Source organism: Triturus cristatus, chromosome 2_2, assembly GCF_964204655.1.
Source record: "Triturus cristatus chromosome 2_2, aTriCri1.1, whole genome shotgun sequence".
NCBI classification, from domain to species: Eukaryota; Metazoa; Chordata; class Amphibia; order Caudata; family Salamandridae; genus Triturus; species Triturus cristatus.
The window spans coordinates 805,247,896-805,270,529 of NC_140582.1; the positions used below are offsets into that span (position 1 = coordinate 805,247,896).

Sequence of the window (22,634 nt, forward strand, 5' to 3'; positions counted from 1 at the left end):
TTCAGAGACTCTCTCAGCCATCTCCTCATACAACCTGCTGACCTTACGCAAGGAGGATTGTATTTTCCTATTCGCCTGTTTAGCCCTGCGCTTTGCTTTTTGGCTCTCAATGCGAGCCTCACTCTGCATTTGTTTTAATGTTGTAAATAAGACTTCAAAATTAGACATACCACCATCCGCTCCACGGTCCGCAGAGTCCAGAGTTTCACCATTTACAAACTCATCTGCCGGTATTCCAGAATTCTCTGCCATCTTATCCAAATTTAGTTTTTTTACTACTGTTTTCATATTGCCTCTGTGTTCCTTTGACAATCTCTGTTGTCTAGATTTCCCTTTTCGTTTGCTTGACTTCCTTTTTTTGCTCTTAGTTTTAATTTTTTCCACAGATCTGATACTGCCCTCAGGATTTGTCTTTGATCTAGAAGAGACGTCTTTTTGCAATGTTTTTTTAACTGAATCCTTATATTCTTTATCAATAGGCTCTATCTCACTACTGATAGGAGTTGAGGAGTTTTCAGAGTCAGTCCCTGATACAGTCTCATTACTTCCCGTGTCAGTATTCACTGTTTCATCATCTGAACTCTCCGTCTCTGACTCCGTGTCTGTCGTTGATCCCAGACTTCCATTCATACTTTCCTCATCATCCGCCTCGTCATTACCAGTGAAAAAAACCTCATCACTGGGAGAGGCAGGAAGTGCATCAGGTAATTTGCGTGTGCTTGCATCCCTCTTATTAATTGAATCCAAGTTAATATCTTTATCAACCCTTAGCTCTGTTTCAATTAAGTTAGTTGCAGCCTCAGAATTACTTTTTTCCACAACAGTATCCTCCACCAGGCTTTGTTCTGCGCCTGGCCCTTTAACTCCAGATACCACTGGTGCCAAATGAGTTGTGGCTTTCTCCTTTAAGAGCTTGGGTCCGCCCACTTCCACAGCAGTAGAAAAGTCTCCGCCTTCTGCTGCCTCTGTAACTTCAGTTAGAGGCTGTACCTCGAGCATGCAGGTACCATCCCCATCTGCTCCTGCCTGTTCAAACGGTTCCCTCTCCACAGCAGGCTGCAACATCCTGCACAGGCTCACCAACGTGGGGACTCTCACTCCCTGTGGCAGATTCGACTGCAAAGTTGTTTGGTCAGTCGTTACTGGTGTTGCTGCGGGCAGAAAAGTCTCAACTATGGTCATCTGGCGGAGTGCAGTTTCCTTTCCAAGTACCTCCCCAGCGGTGAGTTTTTCTTCCTCTCTTCTACTTACAATAGCTGACACTGGGACAGTCACATTCTTTTTTTTCCCTCCTTCCTCTTTTTCACGTATTTTCTTTAATTTATTTTCCTTTGCCGCTTCTCGCCTTTGCTGCGCTTTAGATCGTGCTTTCCCTCTTAAATTAAGCGCTGGGGCCCCGAGGTTATCCATATCCTCCTCCACCTCAGAGTCACGGCTCCAATCGTCTCGGTCACGATTCTTCCTTGAGTAAAGTGCAGGTTTTGTAGCCATAGATTTTGAAGCAACTTTCCAATAGCGACTTCCAGGTAGGGGCGAATGGGAAATCAAAGCTGAACAGTGTTTGTGCAGATAATTCTGCAGAGCCCACTTTTTCTCTTGTGGAAAGTCACATATCAAAAAAAGCAAGCCAGTGAGTTCTCTCAGCATCGCTTTTTATCAGTATCGAGTGCTCTTTTCTCCCAGTAAGAAAGGCAAATTTTCCACAGCAGATTAGATTAAATCAATTTAGCTTGGTAGTAGATCAGTGAATCTGCAAATCTGTAAGTCTGCAATCTAAGCATATGAGCACGTAGTACACCTCATCTTCCCAGTCAGGAGGGTTACAGGGTGCGACCATCCACTACGGCGTCTCGGCGGCCATCTTGCCCCCTCCTGAACATTTTAAATTCAATGCAGGAAAAAAATCACAAAGATTTTGCGACTCTTCGACTAGGAAAAATGCACTTGAAAGCCTGGTTCACTTACTTCACTTCCCATGTGTCCAGCCTATTGTAATGTGACATAAGTATGTTATGATTCCTGTTGATAGATCTGTAGATTCTTGGTTATAGGTCAATGCCTGGTCCATACCAACAGGTGGAAAGTGCAAGTAGCATGCTATAGAGTCCTCAGACGGCCAGACTGTGTGCAGTCAAACGATCAGTGATATGGAGGGCTTGCAGAAAGAAACTCATCCACCTATCAGAAACAAGAACCTAGGCCCTGACGAAGTACGGTGTTTGGGATCTGCGTAGCTACAACCGAGGGAAAGACCAACATCGTCAGGGAGTTTAAATCCATCAGTGGTACTCTGGCCCAGTGACCTGGTCAACCGTGTCCTCAAATGCTTTAATTTACACAGTAACACTTCTGCCCTCTACCATGCATTTTATCATTGGAGTAATTCTTTCTGCAGAGGCAGAAACGCATAATTATATGTTGTGATGTTATTATATGTTAATTGTGATGTGATGACTCTAGTAAACATCTGAGCGAAAACTCTCTGATGCCAAAAGTACATTAAGATAATAGTGGAATACGGTGTGAGGCTCAAAGACAGGGAGTGTCTCAGAGAACATAGTGGTACAATTCTGCTGCATTGAGCAGCTCTTATACAGGGACGAACCACAGATGGGGAGCTTGTGACTGGATAGTGTTATGCACTGTAGTCTTCACGCTGCCTGAAATGGTGGCCATAAGCCATCATTGGATTCCCAGTGTAATCACAGTGGAACCCTTTACATTGTTAATATTCGCGCCAGTCTGATTTGCTATTTACTACCACCCGGTATTTATAGTGCGAAGACGCAGCAAAAGATTGAGATAGAGCGCTATGTAAAATCACGTTATTGTAACTTGTTTATTTTTGTAAAGTTCTATATGCTAGACTTGCGTGCTTCAATAATTAAATTGTGCTAAAAAGCTAATAATCTTATTGAATGCCATGTTTTTTTTAGCTAAATGGCGTACCAGGACAGAGGCCAGTGGTTGGAGAAACACCAAGCCCACATCCGAGCTGTCCGTCAGAAACTAGGTTTGACGACCCGTCCAAATGTGAAGGTAAGGAAGACAGAACAACTCTTCCCTTCCAAAGCACTCTTTCACTCCCGTTCTAGATGTTGGGCTTAAGAGCAGTGTTAAGTCTTAACAAAGAAGAAGAGATGTATCAGCACAGCTTTGCAAGTTACTAACCTGAACCTGCATCCCTAACAGGCCTTTAGAAGCTTCTACAACAGAATTAGTAATTGTACAACTGGGAAGGTCCCAGCTTCATGCTGGGTGCCTCCACTAACTGGAATAGGCTCCCCCTACACATTAAATCCTCCACGAATCTTTTAGAAAGGCTCTGAAAACATGGTTATTCAACTCTGCATAGTTACTCAGTTCATGACTAGTTCATTAATGCTCACAGTAGCCAGCGCCAAGACATCCACGGGTATTTGTATGCTCAACAAGTACATTTAACGTAACATAACATAAACTAGTTTTTCCAATTATATTACCCACAAACTTAAAAAATCCAAATGATAAGCCGTGATTTGGATATCATCAAGGATTTAAGTGGGCCGGGTCTCACCGGGTCTGAGCACCGGCAGTTTTTGTAAGGGGGCCTCGAAACGGGTCTCTATCGGGCTCTGTTTTGTGCCCTGGCACAGGCGGTCCGTTTTTATTTTTCCGGACTGCAGTGACAGCAGGCACATCGATGTACACATGGTGAGCGTTGTAGAGGAAGGGAAATCCTGTAATGAGTCGTTTTCTCTCTGGATTTCCCTTCTCTTTTTTTAAACTCAGGAGCAGCAACATTGTTGTGGTGTCACCAGGGCTTTAAGTGGAAGTTTTTTCAATATTATATACAAGCCATAGTAGCTGCTTATTTATCTTATGTAGGTAACAACCATTGGCAAAGCCAATAGTCCTGACTTGTTGTAGGTATGATGTGACTTGTATCATATATCTGGACGTAATGAGAGGAACAGCAAAATACAAGTCGGGCGGCACACTGTGCTAAACACAGATTTTTAGTTTACAAGTCTTTTTAAGCCACGCCCCTAATTACATTGACCACGCCCCTTTGAGAGAGCCCAGTTTTTTCATCCCACTTAAAGCCCTGGATATCATCAACAGATGCTGACAATTTAAACGAGTCTAGACAGCTGCATTTGCATTTGACTGTCTTTTTATGGTCTCCTGTATGTAATGAAATGGAAGGAGTAGGCAGTCTTTCTACAAACTGTATGAATACGTTGCAGTTGATAGGAAGGTGCGAGTACAATTTTCACCTCGTTTACTGATTTCTGGCACTTGACATGACCTGTGGAATCCATGCATAAATGCCATTCTTTTCTTCATAAAAAGTGTGATAGCTACAACCTTTTGAAAGACGTCAGTGTTTCCCAGGTCTTCCTGGCCACTGTATGAAAGATGGTAACGAACATGGATTTTTATGCACTGTCAACAAAATCCTTTAGTAGTACCAAAATACCCATTGCACCACAGGCCCAACATGAAGCCACTTTACACTTTGGCTCACAGCACTCCTCATACACATAAACAGGCTCTCCTTTAATGCCATTCCCCATCCACCGTCACCTCAATAATCCCTCCCTAGCAGCTCTCCCTCATCGAATAGATCCTCTGTTTTCAAGGCCGCAAACTGAAGCAGTCTATTGTAATCTCTTCCACTTATATCTTACTCCAGTTGATGTCTATCAAAGAAACATGGAATGACCCACTGCCGGCTTTCACGCTGGACGTGGTACTTTCATCCACATTCCTGGCACAGAATGCAAAAGAGGGGAGTTTTGCCACCTGCTAAAAAAATGCATTCAACCTTCTTGGCCCACCTATGGGTCCCCTATCTCTTCCCTTGGTTAAAGAATAGTCCCAATATTTCTCGATTCAGTGCCCACTTTCTCCTATGATTTATCCCCTCATGGAGACACCAGAATCATTTTTGAGGATCTCCACGTAATCACGGACTCTTCGGTCCCCATCCTAATGCCTATGCTGCCAAAACACATCAACATAACATAATTCTCTCATACACATGACTGACAACACCATTCCCAACATCTAGATCACTCAACAGAAACACAGACCCAAACCCATTCCATCAATCCCACCATACTTTGAACTGTTTCAGACTGACCTCGCTCCTTTCTTCAACTTCACCCCATAAGACCAGTTCCACAACAGCGACAAGCTCCCCCCAAACACTGTCACCCTTGAAACACCCTATGTCATCCCTAATCGACATTACCACAAAACATAAATTTGCATGGCGCTCCGTAGATGGTAGAAAAAATCTGCACCTTTACAAATGGGCTATCTGCATACTCCCAGCAGTCATAGATGCTCCTACATCATCACCATTCCAAAAACTCATGCTATCCGTGCAAAACTACCTCCAGCGACTAGTCCATGCTATCAACTTCTTGCTCTTGCCTGGCCTACCACCATTGCCCTTCCTGGATTCTCAGCATCTCTCTTCACTGAACACTTTTCTGTGAATACTCTATTATCACTGCTTACTGCCCCACGTTCCCCCTGACCACCACATTCCCCCATACGCCTCATTCCCATATTTATATCTACCAAACATACATTGTTCCATTTGATCGTTTTGTTGGGTAGGTGTCCACACAAATGGGGATGGGGCAGAAGATCCTTTGCACACTGGTCCCAAAGTTATCGAAAAGTCTGCCACTCAGAATAAGACTACTGGAAGACAAACTCACCTTTAGGAAAAAAACTCAAGGCCTTGTTGTTCCCCAGTAACCTGTTTATCAAGCATAGTCACACAGTCCAGCGCTCACCAGTGGGGGAAGCCCTCGGGTAGCCATGCCCTCTAAAAATCCCAAACATAAACAAAGAGCCTCAGATAAAACTGGTGCAGTCACCACTAATGCATCATCATGAAGAGTGCATGCACATCTGTCAGCAGGTGTGTCCATATAGCTAAGCATATAGATATGAGTATGTGTGTATATGGTGTGAGCACCATGGTACTGCTCTCAGCTCCAGTTATACACTGAATGTTGTAATTACTCTTTAATATGTGTAGACGGTTATAATTTCTGTACATATACCCAGTTCTATTAGCTATTAATCTTCAACCCTCTCTGCTCACACTACGATTGCTATGGTGAGGTACCAGCATATCACTGTCAGAATATCTTTTGTCATACATTTTTGTGTACTAAGTATAGTTTACAAAAATTGCTCCCCATTTAAGTTAATAATAGCAAATGTACATCCTTTGAGGCAATACCTTTCTAAATAACATTAAAGACACACTATTTATGTCACACACTATTTTTGTATGTGACGTTCTGAAATGCAATTGAATGCTATATATCAAGATATGCCTGACTCGCTCATATGCTCCTTTCCCTTTCTCTTTCAATCTTACTGACTCTATTCTCTTTTTGCTCCTTATATTATGACCAAACACAAACTATTTGCCTTTATTTCTCCGAACCCCATTTGTAGGTCTCGCCTGACCCAGCGCATGCGCTGGTCTGGCGAGACTTATTGAGAGGGCTCCAAAAAGTGCTACCAGGCCAGCTTAGAGCTACAGTGCATGTGCGCGGGCGCGCGTGCCGCGCTTTACCGCGATTACTTTCGCGGCCTCAAGGCCGCATTGATGTTTGATCGTGATCGCGATCACTTCCACTTTCGCGGCCGCACGGCTGCTTGTTTCTTTTTATCGATGTTAAGCTTTTATTACGGGTTACATATGTTTGCAAAAAAGTACATTACAAACTGGCAAAAGACTTACTGGGTTTGCTAATGTTTGGCATTTTTTTCCTGTTGCAGCGTTTGCAGAAGTGAACCCGTTTTACTTGATTAACATGCTTGAGTGAAATATGGCTTCCTTTGTTTTTGTTATGTGTATTTCAACATAATCTTTGCAACTTTCCCACGTTTTTGGAACCCTAAGTCGTGCAATATTATTGAAATGAGCAACTAACCCTGTCACAAAGCAACTAGCCCTGTCAGAAAACTCTTAATTGTTGGATTTTAGTCTGTATTTAGAACGAGTGGCTCAGTCTCAATTTTTGAAAGAGGCCTACTCAAGCACATCTTTTTCCATGGTCAAGTTGAGATAATATTCACTGGCTGCTTATAAGAATTGAAGTCCGGTGCATAAGTGTGCAGAGAGCACTTGTCACAGAAGGACTAATAGTGTATAGCCGGAGATGCGATCTGCTCTAAACTCTGCGCAGGTACGGAAGGAGCCACATGCTTGGAGGTTATTTTGACCTACACGGTGACATCAATATGCTTTTGATATTTTTGAACCCATGACTCTCAAATATTCACAGGGTCGTATGGTTAGCATGCATGGGTGAATCCTAACCTAAATATTGAACTGATTTTTGTAATCCTCTGTGCAAGATTTGCAGTGGTCCCACTGGATGCAGCCTCATTGTAAGTGGGATCATGTTTATTTTATGCATGATTAGCCCTGTTTACATCGGGTCATCGACGTGTGCGGATTGATAGCTGACTCGGCAGCTCTCATCGGTAATGTCTCCCTTTTCCTACCCCCTTCACTTCCTGTGCTTCTCTTGGTCAGGTTCTTGTTTCAGTGGCCCAGGTACCCATCTTGTTGTCCTGTTAGCATGAAATCCTCCCTCCAGCCACCCAACGCAAAAAACCCCCACTTTTTCGAGGTATCATTGAAAGCTGTTTACTTTAGAGTAGAGTCTTTCCTAGATTTGGTCTATGAATCTCGTTGGTTTTTTTGATTCACTTGGCTGATAGCCTTTAGAGAACAGTTGGTTCTTCTGGGCTTCCGGTCTCTGGATTGTAGGAACATCTGTTTTTTTCTGAAGTGTCTTCATCTGCTGGCATCTGGTTGTGCAAGTCTACTTGTGCAGAGATTTTTGGGTTAGTTGGCTGTTGACAGTGCTTAATCTGTGAAAGAGTTAGTGCAGCAGCCCACAGCTCTGCTCGGAAGCCCTCCGTGCCCCAAATACCAAGGCAGTCATCATCTTGATTACACCTCTTGCCTCTTTAATCCAAAATCAGACGCCCTCTGCCCCTTTAACTCTCTGTTGTAGATTCCTATTTTATTTCTTTGGGACAGTTTTTAATGTATTTCTCTTCCTCCTCCTTTCCTCTTTGTGCGTTTGTCTCTATTTGCTGGTCCTGAAAAATGAGTGCCAGTGAGCCTCACCGTCTCAAATTAAGCCCTGAATATTGCTATTTCTTGAAGTGAGACATGTTTCTGGTTATTTGCACCTCTTGGTTGCCAGTGGTTTCCATGGTTTCTTTCTGGATGGTTACCCATAGTAGCTAACTTCTGTATCTGGCATCCAATTCGCTCTTTTTTGCATAGCACCCACTCTTCTTCTTTAAAGTCTAATTCTTTAACATTTTGTTGTAAATCTGCATAGTTCTCCATCTTGCCTGGTGCTTGGAGAAATGTAGTTCCTTTTCATCCCTAGTTTGATTGCTTTCTTCAAATTTGTTTACTGTCTAGCTCAGTAATCGGGTGCACGTCATATGCAAGCATAGGTTTCGTGTGGCATTTGCCTGTGGTGCTATGAAAGATGTTCTTGTATGCCTTCAAGATAATGTATATTACTTGCTGAACAGGCACCTTGTCCAACTGTAATTGTTGTACAGTTTTCTTCACTTTCTATGTAAATTGTTACTCCATTCAATTTGCCTGGGACCATAGTGGCGTAATTGTTTGTTTGAAGTTGAGGTGTGTTGTAAAGTCATTTCCCTTGGAAAGTGTGCAGGGGGGGTGCATTGTCTGTTTTCTTTTTTTCGGGAATGCCCCATGTTGAAAATATTTCATCCAATGTCAGCATTAGGGTGGAAGCTCAGGTTTTTTACCAGCGGGAACCTCCATCTATGATGGTCATTATGCAATACCCTTACTGCATTGATCCACACAAATCTATTTCAAATTTTCAAAGAAATCCGTGGTAATGTTACTTGACTTTGGTGGCTTTTTCTGAGCACATCTTGTGGTGCACCCATTCCCTCAGGGCTGTCTTCCTGACTATGATGTCCTTGTGATTCTTGAGAGTCAGATTGTTGATTTGTTGACGCAAAATCTTTGACATACCTATTCTGCTTTGCTGAGGAGGATACCATAAGAGGACACTGTGATTGCTCATCACTTGTGCTTGAATGCTGCCACTTCCTTTAGATTTATTCCAGGAGCAGGTGTGTGACCTTCCATGTGTCTTCATCTGTGTTTGGTTACTCTTTCTTAAACCTCTCTGAATGTAGGGTCTATTAGGACTGCAATGAAATGTTAATGGAACATAAGGTTGCGACGCATGTTCCATTACAAAGTTCATTTACACCTCAGCAAGGGATTTACCTTGATCTTATTGCTTTGGGTGTGTTGGAACATGTTGTTTGCTGGCTTGTGTTCCTTGCCTGGCTTTTGCACAGTGAGATAGGTGTTTTCTTGTAACCGTATCACCATATCTTGATTATTGGGGGCATCTTGTCTTTGGGATTGCGGAACATCAAAAGTAGTGCTTGCTGATACGTCACACTCATGAATAGTTTTCCCTTAGATGAATAGATAAGTGTTTGCATGCCCATACAGCTGCTGGATTCTCTCTTTCAGGTTGTAAGTATGCTTTTTCACCGGTAAATTAAGTGTCTGCTGGCTTATGACACAATTGGACGTTGATCCTCTCGTTTCTGATGTAAAGCCAGAATGGTTTTGAGGTCTTCTGGGTAGAGGTCTACTATAACTTGTGTGCAGAGTTTTGGATTGAATTGCATCATGTTTTCAGCCCCAATGACTTGCCTTGGTCATTTGAAATGCCTGACAACACTCAGACATTTAGTCAAAGATTTTTCCTTGTTTCCTCAGTGGAGCGCTGAATCTTGGATAATCCTTAACCTATTGTGCACAGTATGTGATCATTACGAAAAAGGATCAAACTTCACTGATGTTGCTGGGAGCTTGTGTGTTGTCAGTGCTTTGATCTTTTGAGTTTCTGACCGCATGCCTTAGTCTAAGAAGAACTGTCCGTAGAGCGTCATATGATCCTAGTAAAACTTATGTTTGTCTATTTTAAAAGTGAAGTTTTCGTCCTCCAAAGCTATGAAGGTCCTTCTTTGGGCGTCGGCATGCTTATTGAGGGTAGCTCAGAATACCAAGATGTCATCGCTGTAGGTGAAAGCCTCTACAATAGGTCTGATTACCTTGTGAATTGCCTTTTGAAAATTTCAGTCACTGCTGCCCCTCCAAAGTAGATTGTTTTTACCAAACGGGCCCAAATGTGTACTAAAATGTGTGACGGGTCTGACTTTCAAGTTAATCATATTTTTAAAATGTAATTTTGAGACTATATGCACCATATAGCAGTGTTATATTGATGTCTACTTCTATATGTCACTCTCTTTCAATAGCCCAATTTAGTTGCCTCATATCAACACACGGGCCACTCTTTGATAACTGGGATCACATTTACACATCCACATATGCAGGGCTGATATCAGACTCGACACCTCCTCACCAGCAATTAATCTGCATCCTCTTTTCTGTCCCCTTTTCGTCCTGTGCTTGCCTTTCCCTGGAGCTGGAGGCCATTGTCCATCGCTCCGTCTCACCCTCCAGGTCCTGCTGCTCACCCTTATTGACCTCCTGTCACTGTCATGGCAACATTTTTATCTTTGTTCCTCTGCATGGTAAATGACACATGGACATAAGGTTTTCCGTACGTCCATTGCATAAACGCATCTAAATAACAAAAACCTTATAGTTTCCTGACTTATCAGCGAATGCGAAATTTTAATGGACATCAGACCCAACGGTTCCACCTTCCTTCTAGCAGCGTATGGCTGTATTGCAGAATCATACTTTCCTTGTTAGGTCGAGCCTGCAGGCAGCTCATGTGATAATCTATTCTTAAAGAGAACAAGCATTGAAAAATGCAATAGGTCTCGCCTTTGATAAAGTTAAAGCCATTTCCTTTGCTAATGGTATTGTGTACCAAAGCAAATGGCTTTAACTTAATGAAAGGCGAGACCTATTGCATTTTCAATGCTTGTTTTTCAGGTGATGTGAACCAGCCTCTGGGTGATAAGCAGTAGAGAAAACACAAAAATAAACTATATTAGAGAGAGCAGAGCAGGAATCTTTACAGAGCAGTGCAGACCTGACGCAGTTTATGGTTGTCACGTTCAGTTTATGGTAATGGAAACAGGACTGCAGCCTCTCCACCTGTCTCTGTAAAACCCATACAGTGTTGCATTCATCAGATCTCAAACTATGAAGAAAGTAAGTATAAGAGGAGTCTGGCCTATATAAAATGGATCCTGGCTTTACGTCTCGGGTAAGCAACAGTACCATATTGCTTCATAAAACTCACACTTGTGGTAGCTGTGCAAACCACCCAACCCACAGGCAACAACTTGGGGAGCCTCCCTCACAAAACAGAGCCGGGGAAATGAGCTACAGTGCAAGCTTCAGGCACAAAACAGATAAGCAAGCAGCAGTGCAAATCTCCTACACAAGACAGATACAACAAAGGCAGCTCTGCAGGCATCCCTTGCAAAATAGGTACAGTATGGGCAGCAGCGGACCAGGTCTATCTTACAACATATATACAGGCACAGGGTAATACTGTAGATATAAGTGCACTGCTGTCAAGTGGGACTGTCATCTATGAGAAATTTTGCCAACTGTGACTTTTCATCCAACAACATTTTAGTGGCTTTTAATCGAATTTTAATAACGGTAAAATCAAAACTGTGCATCCCAGAATGCCAATGTATTTAGATCAGAAAGCCTGGACTGGATGAGAGTGCCATGTTTGACTTATAGCAATGCAGCAGCTATGTGTTGGATGCAGCAATTTTGTGAAACATTCCAAGCTCCCACCAGAACTATAACTAAACAACATTTGTTTTAAACACAGTTAGTCACAATGGCATCAAGTGCTGGTCCTTTAGGATTTTGAACATGCATTTTTGAGCCATCTTTGGAGTTCTGAACTCCTTAAAAAGCAAGCTTTTAAGTGATCTCAGTACTGAAATGTGTGCACTGAAAGTAAACAAGCATGGGTAATGCATTGGTTTTGCCTATGTGATGAATAATAAACTGTTTTTATCAATCACCGTCCGGACGAAGTTAAGAGCTCCCTTACAGGTATGACAGGAGTGGAGAGGATGTGGTGCAGTAGCCAGAGCTGCTGACTCGAGAGCTAGGGATCCCAGTTTGAGCCTCGGCGGCGGAACATTTTGTGATTCAGGGAGAATCACTTAATCTCTCCCGGTGATAATATGCGCTATATAAATCTGCTGGAAGAGGAAAAAGCAGAAAGAGGCAAAACTTTATAAAAAATAGTTCTAGCAAAGCGGTTGTTAACAGTTTTTCGGCTATGGGAAACTGATAAGAGAAGCAGAGGAGGAACAAGCATTGGTAAATGTAGAAAAATATTCTACAGCCAATAGAAATGGAGGAAAAGTAAGTGGCAAGCATAGGAACCAATGAAAAGCCAGGAAAGAGATAAGTCCCTTTTAAGTTTCTATTAAAAACAATAGATTTCAGAAGCACAGCACAAGTGCTGTGCAGGCGAAACCAAAAAAGGATGCAATTAATGTGAGGTCATGTAGTCTTGAATTAAAAGATCAACCAGGTACCACAGGGATATCACGTTATGTTAGCTGGATTTGCGTCTTATCACCCCAGTAGGGTATCCAGAAGCTGGAGCAGGTTTATAGGTGTGGGTCCGCAGAAGTGGTGAGTGAGTCGGCTACGGGTAGTTAGTTAAAGAGCTAGGTCATCAGATTCTTGCAGGATTCAAAAAGAAAAGAGGAGGCCATATTGTGAAGAGGGCGGTCATTTCAGGCTTTGGGATGCGATGTGTGAGAAAGCTAGACCTCCTGTTCTGCTTTTGCTGATATGGTGGGGAGATCTGAGAGGGAGGCAGAGCGCAGGTGTCTGGTGGGTTGATGGAAGTGAAGGCGGTTATTACAGTATGCTGGTCCTATGTTGTGCACTGTACGCATGTGTGAGGAGTTTGAACTGGCAGCATTTGTGTATAGGCTGTCAGTGGAGTTCGCTAAGGTGTGGGCTGATGTGGGTGCGACGTCTAGGTTGAGTTTTGCTGCAGCATTGTGGATGCGGTGGAGGAGATGGTTAGGGATTCCGGCGTATCGTGTGTTGCCTTACTCTAGTCTGCTTGTGATTAGGGCTTGGGTGACGGTACAACTGGGGTATCTGGGAATCCATTTGAAGGTTTTTCAGAGCATGCAGAGTATGTGGAAGCAGGAGGAGCTGGCCCTGTTTACCTGTGCTGCCATGTTGAGTTTGTCGTGTAAGATGATACCATGATTTCTTGCATGGTTGGTTGGTGTGGGTGTGTGACCCAGCCCTGAAGGCCACCAGTTGGAGTCCCAGGGGAAGTTCCTGTTCCGAAGATCAGGCTGCAAGATCTGGATATACTGACTCCCAAGGTCCACAACAATATTCTGAATAATGAGTGCCAATTTAAATCAGATGGCTCCAGTAACAAGAGTTACAAGCCCTATTGGAATTACCAGATCTAAAATGAATCCTCAGGCTGGAAGTGATGTCACCATAGGTTATTATACATGGAATGATGAAAGGCTCATCTAGTAATCATCTACCAGAAGCAAATTGTAACAGCATATTACTTTAAAGAGCATGAAGCAGCAGGGGGTGCGGTTTGCACCGTCCACATCTTTGGTGCAAATTCAAGTACAAGCTGCACTCGAGTGGACGGACCTTGATCTCGAATTGAAGCTTAACATCAATAATTCAGCAGCATTTCAATGACAGTGAAACATATTTTGCCCCACAAGGATGGCAGAGTTTAATAACAGATTAGCAAAGTTAGAACCTCAAGTCATTCAAATGAGCCCTAAGTCAACAATCACCTTGTGAAAGTACAAAGACAAGATATTTAAAGATGGTCATATGCAAAAAGAATGAGATTGTAATGAACAATAAAACGTATTATTTCAACATAGAAGAACAACTCCCTACAGTTACCAAGAGGTAAAAGCCAATGAAAGCATTTCGTGATAGCATGTGTCTACGCTGTCTTTCCCAGGCATCGCACAAAGGAAGCTCAGAGGTGCACGGCCTTCAGAAGATGCCTCGTACTGGCTGGTACATTACGGTCAGACTGTCCTGGTCACAGGTGCATGAAACCAATTATTCAGTTACAGTGAAACTAACAATAATACACTTTCATGATTTTTTTAAAAAACAATTAGCCTATTCAGACCACTGTGGTTCAGCTCCTGGAACAAGAGGAACAGTGAGAGATTCTAAGTAGCAAAAAAGCACAATGTAAATGTTAGCATGCATTGTAAACTGCTGCCTGCATTAACTATGACTATCTTAACATGTATGTACTTTAACTAAGGTCAACTATAACGTGAGAATCACTAACTATGATCAACTTTACATAAAATCCCACTTTATATACGAAAAAGCTTTAAATGCATTAGTACATGTGTTAAGTAAAATCAGAAATAGTGACACCGCGTTGTCAGTGGTAATGGATTAGTTAAATCTCAGAGGTTGCAAAGCTGTCGATATGGCACCCCCTGCCCCTGCACTGTTTTGCATCCCCTACAAATTAATTATCCAATCTGCCTACTGTGCAGTAAAAACTAAAGCCAAAAACACTGAATTCTGCTGAGTCGCGCCATGCACTATGTGCCAGTTCTGGATTTTTATGCCAAAGCATGTAGCACTCTGGGACATATAATTTTACTTTTCTCATTGTAAGTATGAATTCAAAAATCTTAGACTGCAAAGTGCTGTTAGCTAAAAAGTCAGTAATGGCTGACGGTGCTACACATGACATGAGCCCGCTAGGCAGTGAGGAAAATCGTTTGTGGAAAAGCATCACATAATGCACCATTCTGAATGCAATATTACAACTTGTCGAGGTTTGCAGTGAAATGAGATCAGAAAGGTTTCTGGAATTCTGGGACAAATAGCAGTTTTATCTTAGCCTGCACACCACCTTTGCGCCTTTGTAAATCTGATAGTGGCAGGAATCCAGTGGCGTAACGAAACTTGAGGGGGCCCCCCTGCAAAGAATATGGAGGGGGCCCCCCACGCTCCGGATTCAGTCAGGAGCTCTCAGGTCAGGGGCCTGCTGCGCATGCACCTGTGGCGGTTGGTGGATCCTAAAAGTGGTGGAACGAAAAGCTGAGATCCAAGTTGAAGGAACAAGTGAGTACAGCAAGCACACCAAAGTGAAAGAGGAGTGTTTCGGGGTTGGCCTTCCCAAGTGGGCCCTTTAACCACTCAAATTTCAGCTTTAAATAAATTCAGTCATTTGTCTCCAAAACATCAGCTTGTCGGTTTATGAAAGCAGACACGTTTTGCTATTAAATACTAGCTTTGCATTCTTGAAAAACAATTTAAATTCCCTAAATCAAGAAGTTATCTTTTTTGTGAAAAAGTTCAATTATTGTCATGAACCACTGCAACACATGGATATATTCTACCTTGAATATCTATGTGTCATAGTTGCATGACATATGCGCCAATCTTATACCAAGAATTACCACCATTATGCCGAAGCTAGCATGAGGGCTGTGCACCACCCCGCAATCAGACAGGAATTACCACTATTATGCCAGGGCCCGCATTTTACCCGGTTTGGGCACCATTATACCATGGGTGAGCACATTGGGCCTATCTGTACCACCATTATGGCAGGGCCAACATTATGTCATGTAATGTTATTTTATTTATTAAGTACACAATCATGGAACATTGCTGGTGTTGAAATGGGGCAGCTCTGTAGAATCTCACTAGTGGCCGTGACAATCTCCCCTCTTTACCTAGTGATAGTTTTATCTACACAAAGGCATGTCGCAAGCACTACAGAAAAGAGAGAACAAGATATGAACGGCTTCCTTGTTTGTCTCCGACAGTTCACCCACTCTCATCACAGCCCTTCCCATAGTACACAAGGGCACCCATATGTCCCCTGTACCCTTCTACAGGTCAAATGCATATCAACCATCCTGGAATGGTTACTTATTTAGGAAAGTATGGGAAGACATTTTAGAGAATAAAAATAGCTTGACCTTTATGTGTGATGTGGGGTCTGTAATTGGTTATGGGGCACTTGTGTACAGTTCTCTGCAGGACAGCTGGTCTATGTCGTGCAACCTTATTTACGCCCTGTAGTATTTCATTGTCTCTTATTCACCACTGTCCACCTACTTTATATACACCCTGTAGTATTTCATTGTCTCTCATTCACCGCTGTGCACCTACTGTATTTACACCCTGTAATTCATTGTCTCTCATACAACGCTGTCCACCCACTGTATTTACACCCTGTATTTCATTGTCTCTCATACACCGCTCTCCACCCACTATATTTATACCCTGTAGCATTTCATTGTCTCTCATACATCACTGTCCACCCACTGTATTTACACCCTGTATTTCATTGTCTCTTATTCACAACTGTCCACCTACAGTATTTACACGCTTTAGTATTTCATTGGCTATTATTCACTACTGTCCACCTACTGTATTTACACTCATTCGTATTTCATTGTCTCTCATACACCACTGTCCACCTACTGTATTTACACCCTGTAGTATTTCAATGTCTCATACACCACTGTCCACCCACAGTATTTGTACCCTGTATTTCATTGTCTCTTATTCACCACTGTATATACACCCTTTAGTATTTCATTGTCTCTCATACACCACTGTCCACCTACTGTATTTACACCCTTTAGTATTTCATTCTCTTATTCACCGCTGTCCACCCACTGTATTTACACCCTTTCGTATTTCATTGTCTCTCATACACCACTGTCCACCTACTGTATTTACACCCTGTAGTATTTCATTGTCTCTTTTTTACCACTGTCCACCTACAGTATTTACACCCTGTATTTCATTGTCTCTCATACACCGCTGTCCACCCACTGTATTTGCACCCTGTAGTATTTCAATGAATTCTTCATGTCTTTCTTCTCTCAGCCACCATTAGCCATCTTGGAACAATGAAGTCATAATAAACTACAGCAAAAGAAACATACTTTGGCACAGCCAACAGTTCTGCAACCAACGTCAGACCTATTGGCTTTGCCAACGCTTATTAGATATGACATCTTACATGGATTCTCCCCTTCCGACCCACAATGTCCTTCCCTTTTGCTACACTCCAGTCCCATTTATTTCCCTGAATATATCTCTATTATTTTTGGCATTTCGTTGCTGTTCTGGGGGCTCATTCTATGCTTCATTAGACTTTAAGTACCAATTTATAACATGCTCTTTATTGAATTCTTCAATAAAAAATATTACCATTGTGAATAACAAGAAATAGAATTCATAGGAAAACAAACATAAAATAAAAAGTGCACAGTATGGGCGGAAACTGAATACCTAAAATGTATTTAGAAAAAGAAAATGAAGGTTCTGTGCTGTGGAAACTGGGAATGACTTTCCCCATCTCTATAGTACTCCGGAGGCCCCTAAAATGTGAGTTTTTCAGTTAAGCTGGAGTCAGTGGCGTAGCATGAGCCTCACGCGCCCTCATTTAAAGAGGTGAAAATGGCCTCCTGGCTCCTGGTTGGGTAGTGAAAGACAGCTATAGTCAGTGTGCCCCTCCCATTCCTAGGCCCCAATGCCACTGCACATGCTGCACCATTGGTACGTATGCCCATGGCCAGAGTCTAAAAGTGAATAAAGGGCTGATGATAAAGCGAGTCAATAATACTAGGCAGGTGCCTAGGGTGCCAGCACCAGACAGTGCCAAATTGACAGCAAAAGCATCAAATATTACCAATTCATTCCAAGGAGGGAGCAAACAAAATTTAAATAGAATTTTGCTGAAGGCTCCAGATAGTTTTGCACTTGGTCTCAAATGTCGCTCAAAAATGTGCAACAACCACAGACATGTTCTCCCTTCCTTTGCAACTGGGAAGACCACTGATACAAATGAAATGTGGCATAACAGCCAGAGATGCTGGCTTTGTAACTGGGGGATCATGCTCGAGTCTCGGCGTTGGTTCAACATCCTGTGATTCTGGGCAAATCACTTAATATCCCTGTGCTTAAAAAATAAGTGTGGCCTTGCGTAATGTAACTGGTGCTCATGTAAAGTGCTCCAATACCTTGGGGGTGAGCTTGCGCTATACTGAACTTTTAAAAAAAGTACTATCTGTCATTTTCTACATGTACATCCATTTTCAAACTTTCTTGAGACATTTTTTTTAATCTCTTCTGTGGAGACCTGGGAACGTTTCCATGTTCACTATCAGCATCAGGGACACTGCAGGCCACTGAGGAATCACTTTGTGCCATCAGTGGCGGCTCCCCCATTGGGGCGTGGGGGCGTCGGCTCACTGTTTTCTCACAGTGCGAGAAGGCAGAAACATAAATGGTAAAAACTACTATTTTATGTTTCTGCTTCTCACAGGGCGAGAAAGCAGAAAGAAGTGCCTGGTTGGGGGTGGGCAGTCGTGCTCGAGGGCAGGGGGGGAGTGGCTTGCCCACTGTTGTTAGTACTAACTGTTTGGTCGGCCCAGGGGCCGACCAAACAGTCAGTATGCACAACAGTGGGCAAGCCACTCCCCCCTGCCCTCGAGCAGGACCGCCCACTCTCCCTTTTTCTCTATTTATGCTGCATACATAGAGAAAATGGCCCGGGTAGGGCGCGCTCCGATGCGCCTCACCCGTTGTGGTTGGCGGAGGGGAGGGAGGGAGGCTGCCTGTCCTGATGAAAAGAGCAGAGCTGCTGGAATTCGAAAACGCAGGACGGCGGGAGCTGAGGTGGCGTGGGCTGGTACGTTTTTTTCTTTAATTAAACCCCTCCCCCAACGCTTCCCGCCCCGTGACGACCCCATTTCCACCCCCCTCCCCCCCACCCGCCCGTCATATGCCGGCCGTGACTGCCCAGATGTCTCTTTTGCATGTGTGGTAAATACGGACAACTGAATGCAAAAGGATCAGATTTAACTTAAAGCTCTTCCAACTGTACATGAAATAAACTCATAAAATGCCTCTCTGAGGAGCTCGCAAGGTGATGGTACATGTTAGAATTGGGGGTCTCTGGTTGGCACAGGTAAGTACTTGTGACAAGCAGGGACCCTCTCCTCTCGTCAGGGCAAGGGACTTACTCTTTAAAATAACCCCTGCTTACCCTCTAGGTTGCGTGGCGCGAGCAGACAAGGCTAATCTCAGAGCTTTATGGGTTAAGCATTTGTAAATACACACAGCAACTTAGTGACAACACCACACATGGACACCACACCAGGGTTTGTATAAAAATAAGGATTCTTTATATAAAAAGGCTTCGCACAAGACCCAAATAACGTTTTTTAAAAGGAGGCCACAATACTATCTTAGGAAAGAGCGTTCCTTGTTACAAAAATGCATATCCTTATGTCCCGTGCGCTTCGCGCTGACTGTGCGGTTCTTTTTGGGGAAGATCGTGTAAAAAAAAAGAGTTAGCTAAACGTTGCGGACTCGCGGGTCCGATGTGCACACAGTCAGGGGCGACTCTCACAGTACCTTTGAAGTTCATAGGGGTCGACGCGGATGATGCCGCAGGTGGTGTCCCAGGAGCGTGCGTTGGCTCTCCTCCGGTGCAGGCCCGGCTCGGGTAGATACCTCGGTTCGGGGCGTCTGGGCGGGGCTGCAGGGCGAAGCGGACGGTCCGGGTTGTAGCGGCTTCACTGTGTGACGCGAGATGCGCCTCGTGCCTTGGAGCGGGGATGCCAATCCGAACCCAGCGGCGCAGTACGGGGCGGCCGGTAAGCCTCAAGTGTATGAGCCGTACCCTTTGGTGCGCGGCTGCGGGTTCGGGTTCTGGAGTGCAGCGCCAGGGGAGCCGGTACGCTTTGGCGTACGGGGCGGATTCTCCTTGCGGGGCGTTCCGGTTCTTAACTGCCAGTGGCAGGGGTGGCGAGACGAGCAGTGCGTCTCGGGGGGGGGGTGCAGCGGGGTGTAGGCGGCCCGGCAGTGGACAGTGCGGGTTACGGCTCATACAGAGCGGAGCCACACGGTGTGGGGCGGCCACGGACACGGCTGCAGGGCAAACAGGGTTTCGAGTCGCACTTCGATCGCCGCTCCAGCGGCAGGGCAAGTTTTGAGGCAATGTCCAGCGGCTCTTGAGGCAGGAGGAGTCCAATATTTCTGGAACTCCGTTCAGGGGGCAAGCTCACCCACAAGCCCTTGGAGATTAGGTTGAAGCACAAGTTCTGCAATGTCTCTTTCAGTCTTTTCCACTCCTTTCTCAGCAAGGCACCCACTGCAGGCCAATCCCCCAGGTCAGGGACAGTACTCCTCCTTCAGCTTTCTCAGGTCCTTCTAGTCGGGCAGAGGTTCTTCGTGTTTCAAGCAGGATCTGATTTCTTAGGAGCAGGGCTCCTATCTTTATACTGCATTTCTTTTGTTCTTTGAGGCCAGGGGGCCTTTGCCTTGTTCAGTCCAGTTCTTGAGCACTTTGTTGTGGTGACTTTGGCTTGTCTTTGCAGTGTGCAGGGCAGAGACATCAGACGGTCCACACGAGGTGGAGCCAGCATTGTGGTGGCAGAGCACAGCCCTAGTCAGAGTCAAGGGGCACTCCTCCCACCCATCCTGGTGTAATCTTTCTATTCACCACCTGGCTGCCCAGACTGCCTCCTGGAATTCCCCAGCCCTGTCACTCACACAAACAAACCAGACAGCAGATAAACATCAGAGGCGGGCTGAAATGGTTAGGCAAGCAAATACCAACTTTCTAAAAGTGGTATTTGCAAACACAGAACATTAAAATAAACTTTGCTAAAAGATGTATCTTATTATTCTGAGTTCAGGCATATCAAACTCGAGTTTCTACCATGTTCCTTGAGTCTGCTAGGATTATAGAGTGTAATAATTCCAGCATCCCATTCTGGCCTATGAGAACAGGTAGCCTTACAATAGTGAAAAACGAAAATGGCTGTAATTCACTATTAGGACATGCCACACACACCAGGGCTTGTCCTACCCTACACTTACAATGCACCCTGCTCTTGGGCCTACCATAGGGGTGACTAATATGAAGTTAAGGGAAGGTTTAGGGACTGGCAAGGGGGTGCCCTTGCCCAGTCAGCATGACAGTACCAGACTGCACGCAGGTTCTGCAATGGCACACCTTAGACCCATTTTACAAGGCTGCTTCTGTGGGTGGCACAACCAGTGCTGCTGGCCCACTAGCAGCATTTGGATTTACAAGCCCTGGGCACTCCGGGTGCACTTTACTGGGGCCTGACAGTAAACCAAATAAGCCAATAATGGAATCCAATCAATGTATACACTTTATACAGGGAGCACTTGCACTGTGGCACTGATTGGCAGTGGCACAGTGCTCTGAGCAGCTAACACCAGCAAAACACATGAGGCAACAGCAACAAAAAGTGGAAGGGAGACCCACGCCAAGGTGCCAGGTCTAACAGTACACAATTGTAAAATCCTATGAGATGCTAACTTGGCCTTTTTGAAGCTGCTTCAACTTGCTATTGCAGGTTGCGTAGTGAAATGAATGTGCTTTACGTTGTAATCTCAGTGTTATCTTTTGGCTAACGATCTGAAGTACTGTAGGAGACGTAGTACTTTATAGCACTTCTTATAAATAAACAGGCTCTTACATTTGTGCTTAGTTAGCATGGACGATAAAAATTGAAGCTGTTATGTACTTATCATGTCTGCTCAAAATAACCAAAAACGGTTCTTTGGATAAAGCATTTTGTTGATTTATTTTGTATTTTCTGTGCTCGTTTGTTTTCCTCTTCAAATAGCTAAATGGTGTGTGACCTGCTATTATCTTCGAGGACAGAGGTCTCTCACTAGAGCAAATATTCCACTAGACCGACTGAATTTTTCATATGTAAAAGTGTACTGCTGGTGCAGTAACCTCTTAAGTGTTTTTGGAATGCTTTACAGATATGATTCTGGCTGGAAGGTGCGTTCTATGTCTTTCTTTTTTATTATGGGATAATACTGATGCTTTTAAACAGAATCCTTCGGCTCATTAACTGGTCTGGCAAAAATGTAAGAGCATTAAACAACAGCGGATAGTTTATCTTCTTGTTGACGGACTGAAAAGGTTGTTGCCTTAAACAAATAATTAAAAATTGCACATTTTAGAGCTTTTTTAAATATTCAAGATGCACGCTGAGTCAGCAAGGCAAGGGGATTGAAATTATGCCGAACGAAAAAAATGTGCCTTTGCTAACTAAATGTATTACCCATCCGCCAAACGGCATTGTCAAAGTTAATAAAACCTTCATGCAGTACTCCCCTCAGACGAGAGTGAGACTGTGTTTATCAAAGATTTACCCGCAGTACTGTAGTCAGACCAATTCGGTACACATTGTAGTAATACCTTAAACTTTACAGGTTGATCCGACCCTCTTGGCTTCAAACTTGTGACCTACAATTTTAAAAAAACGTGGTAGTAGGTGCATTAACCCAATTGGGTACGTTAATCAGTGCTTCTTTAAGTCACCATTAAGTGATATGAACTTCAAATCATCATTTGGAATTTGCGGAAACTACTATAGAATGCATAAATAAATCACTGTGCCCAGCAAGGGCGGCTCACTCGCCAGCTCCTATAAGTGGCAGAGGAATGTGAAGCAGGCCTCGCCTACAGCTAAAAGCTTGCCAATTC

The 22,634-nt window shown here is 43.8% G+C and overlaps 1 protein-coding gene across 3 annotated transcripts in view; it reads left to right on the top strand.

Annotated features, from left to right (window-relative positions):
- Positions 1–22,634, top strand: part of LOC146862804 (uncharacterized) — a 377,330-nt gene that overhangs the window by 28,936 nt on the left and 325,760 nt on the right. For all 3 annotated transcript variants that reach the window (XM_085643300.1, XM_085643302.1, XM_085643301.1), the window contains exon 2: positions 2,937–3,039. In XM_085643300.1, the coding sequence (XP_085499426.1) occupies positions 2,941–3,039 (99 nt within the window). In that variant the 5' untranslated portion in view covers positions 2,937–2,940. The remainder of the gene's footprint in view (positions 1–2,936; positions 3,040–22,634) is intronic.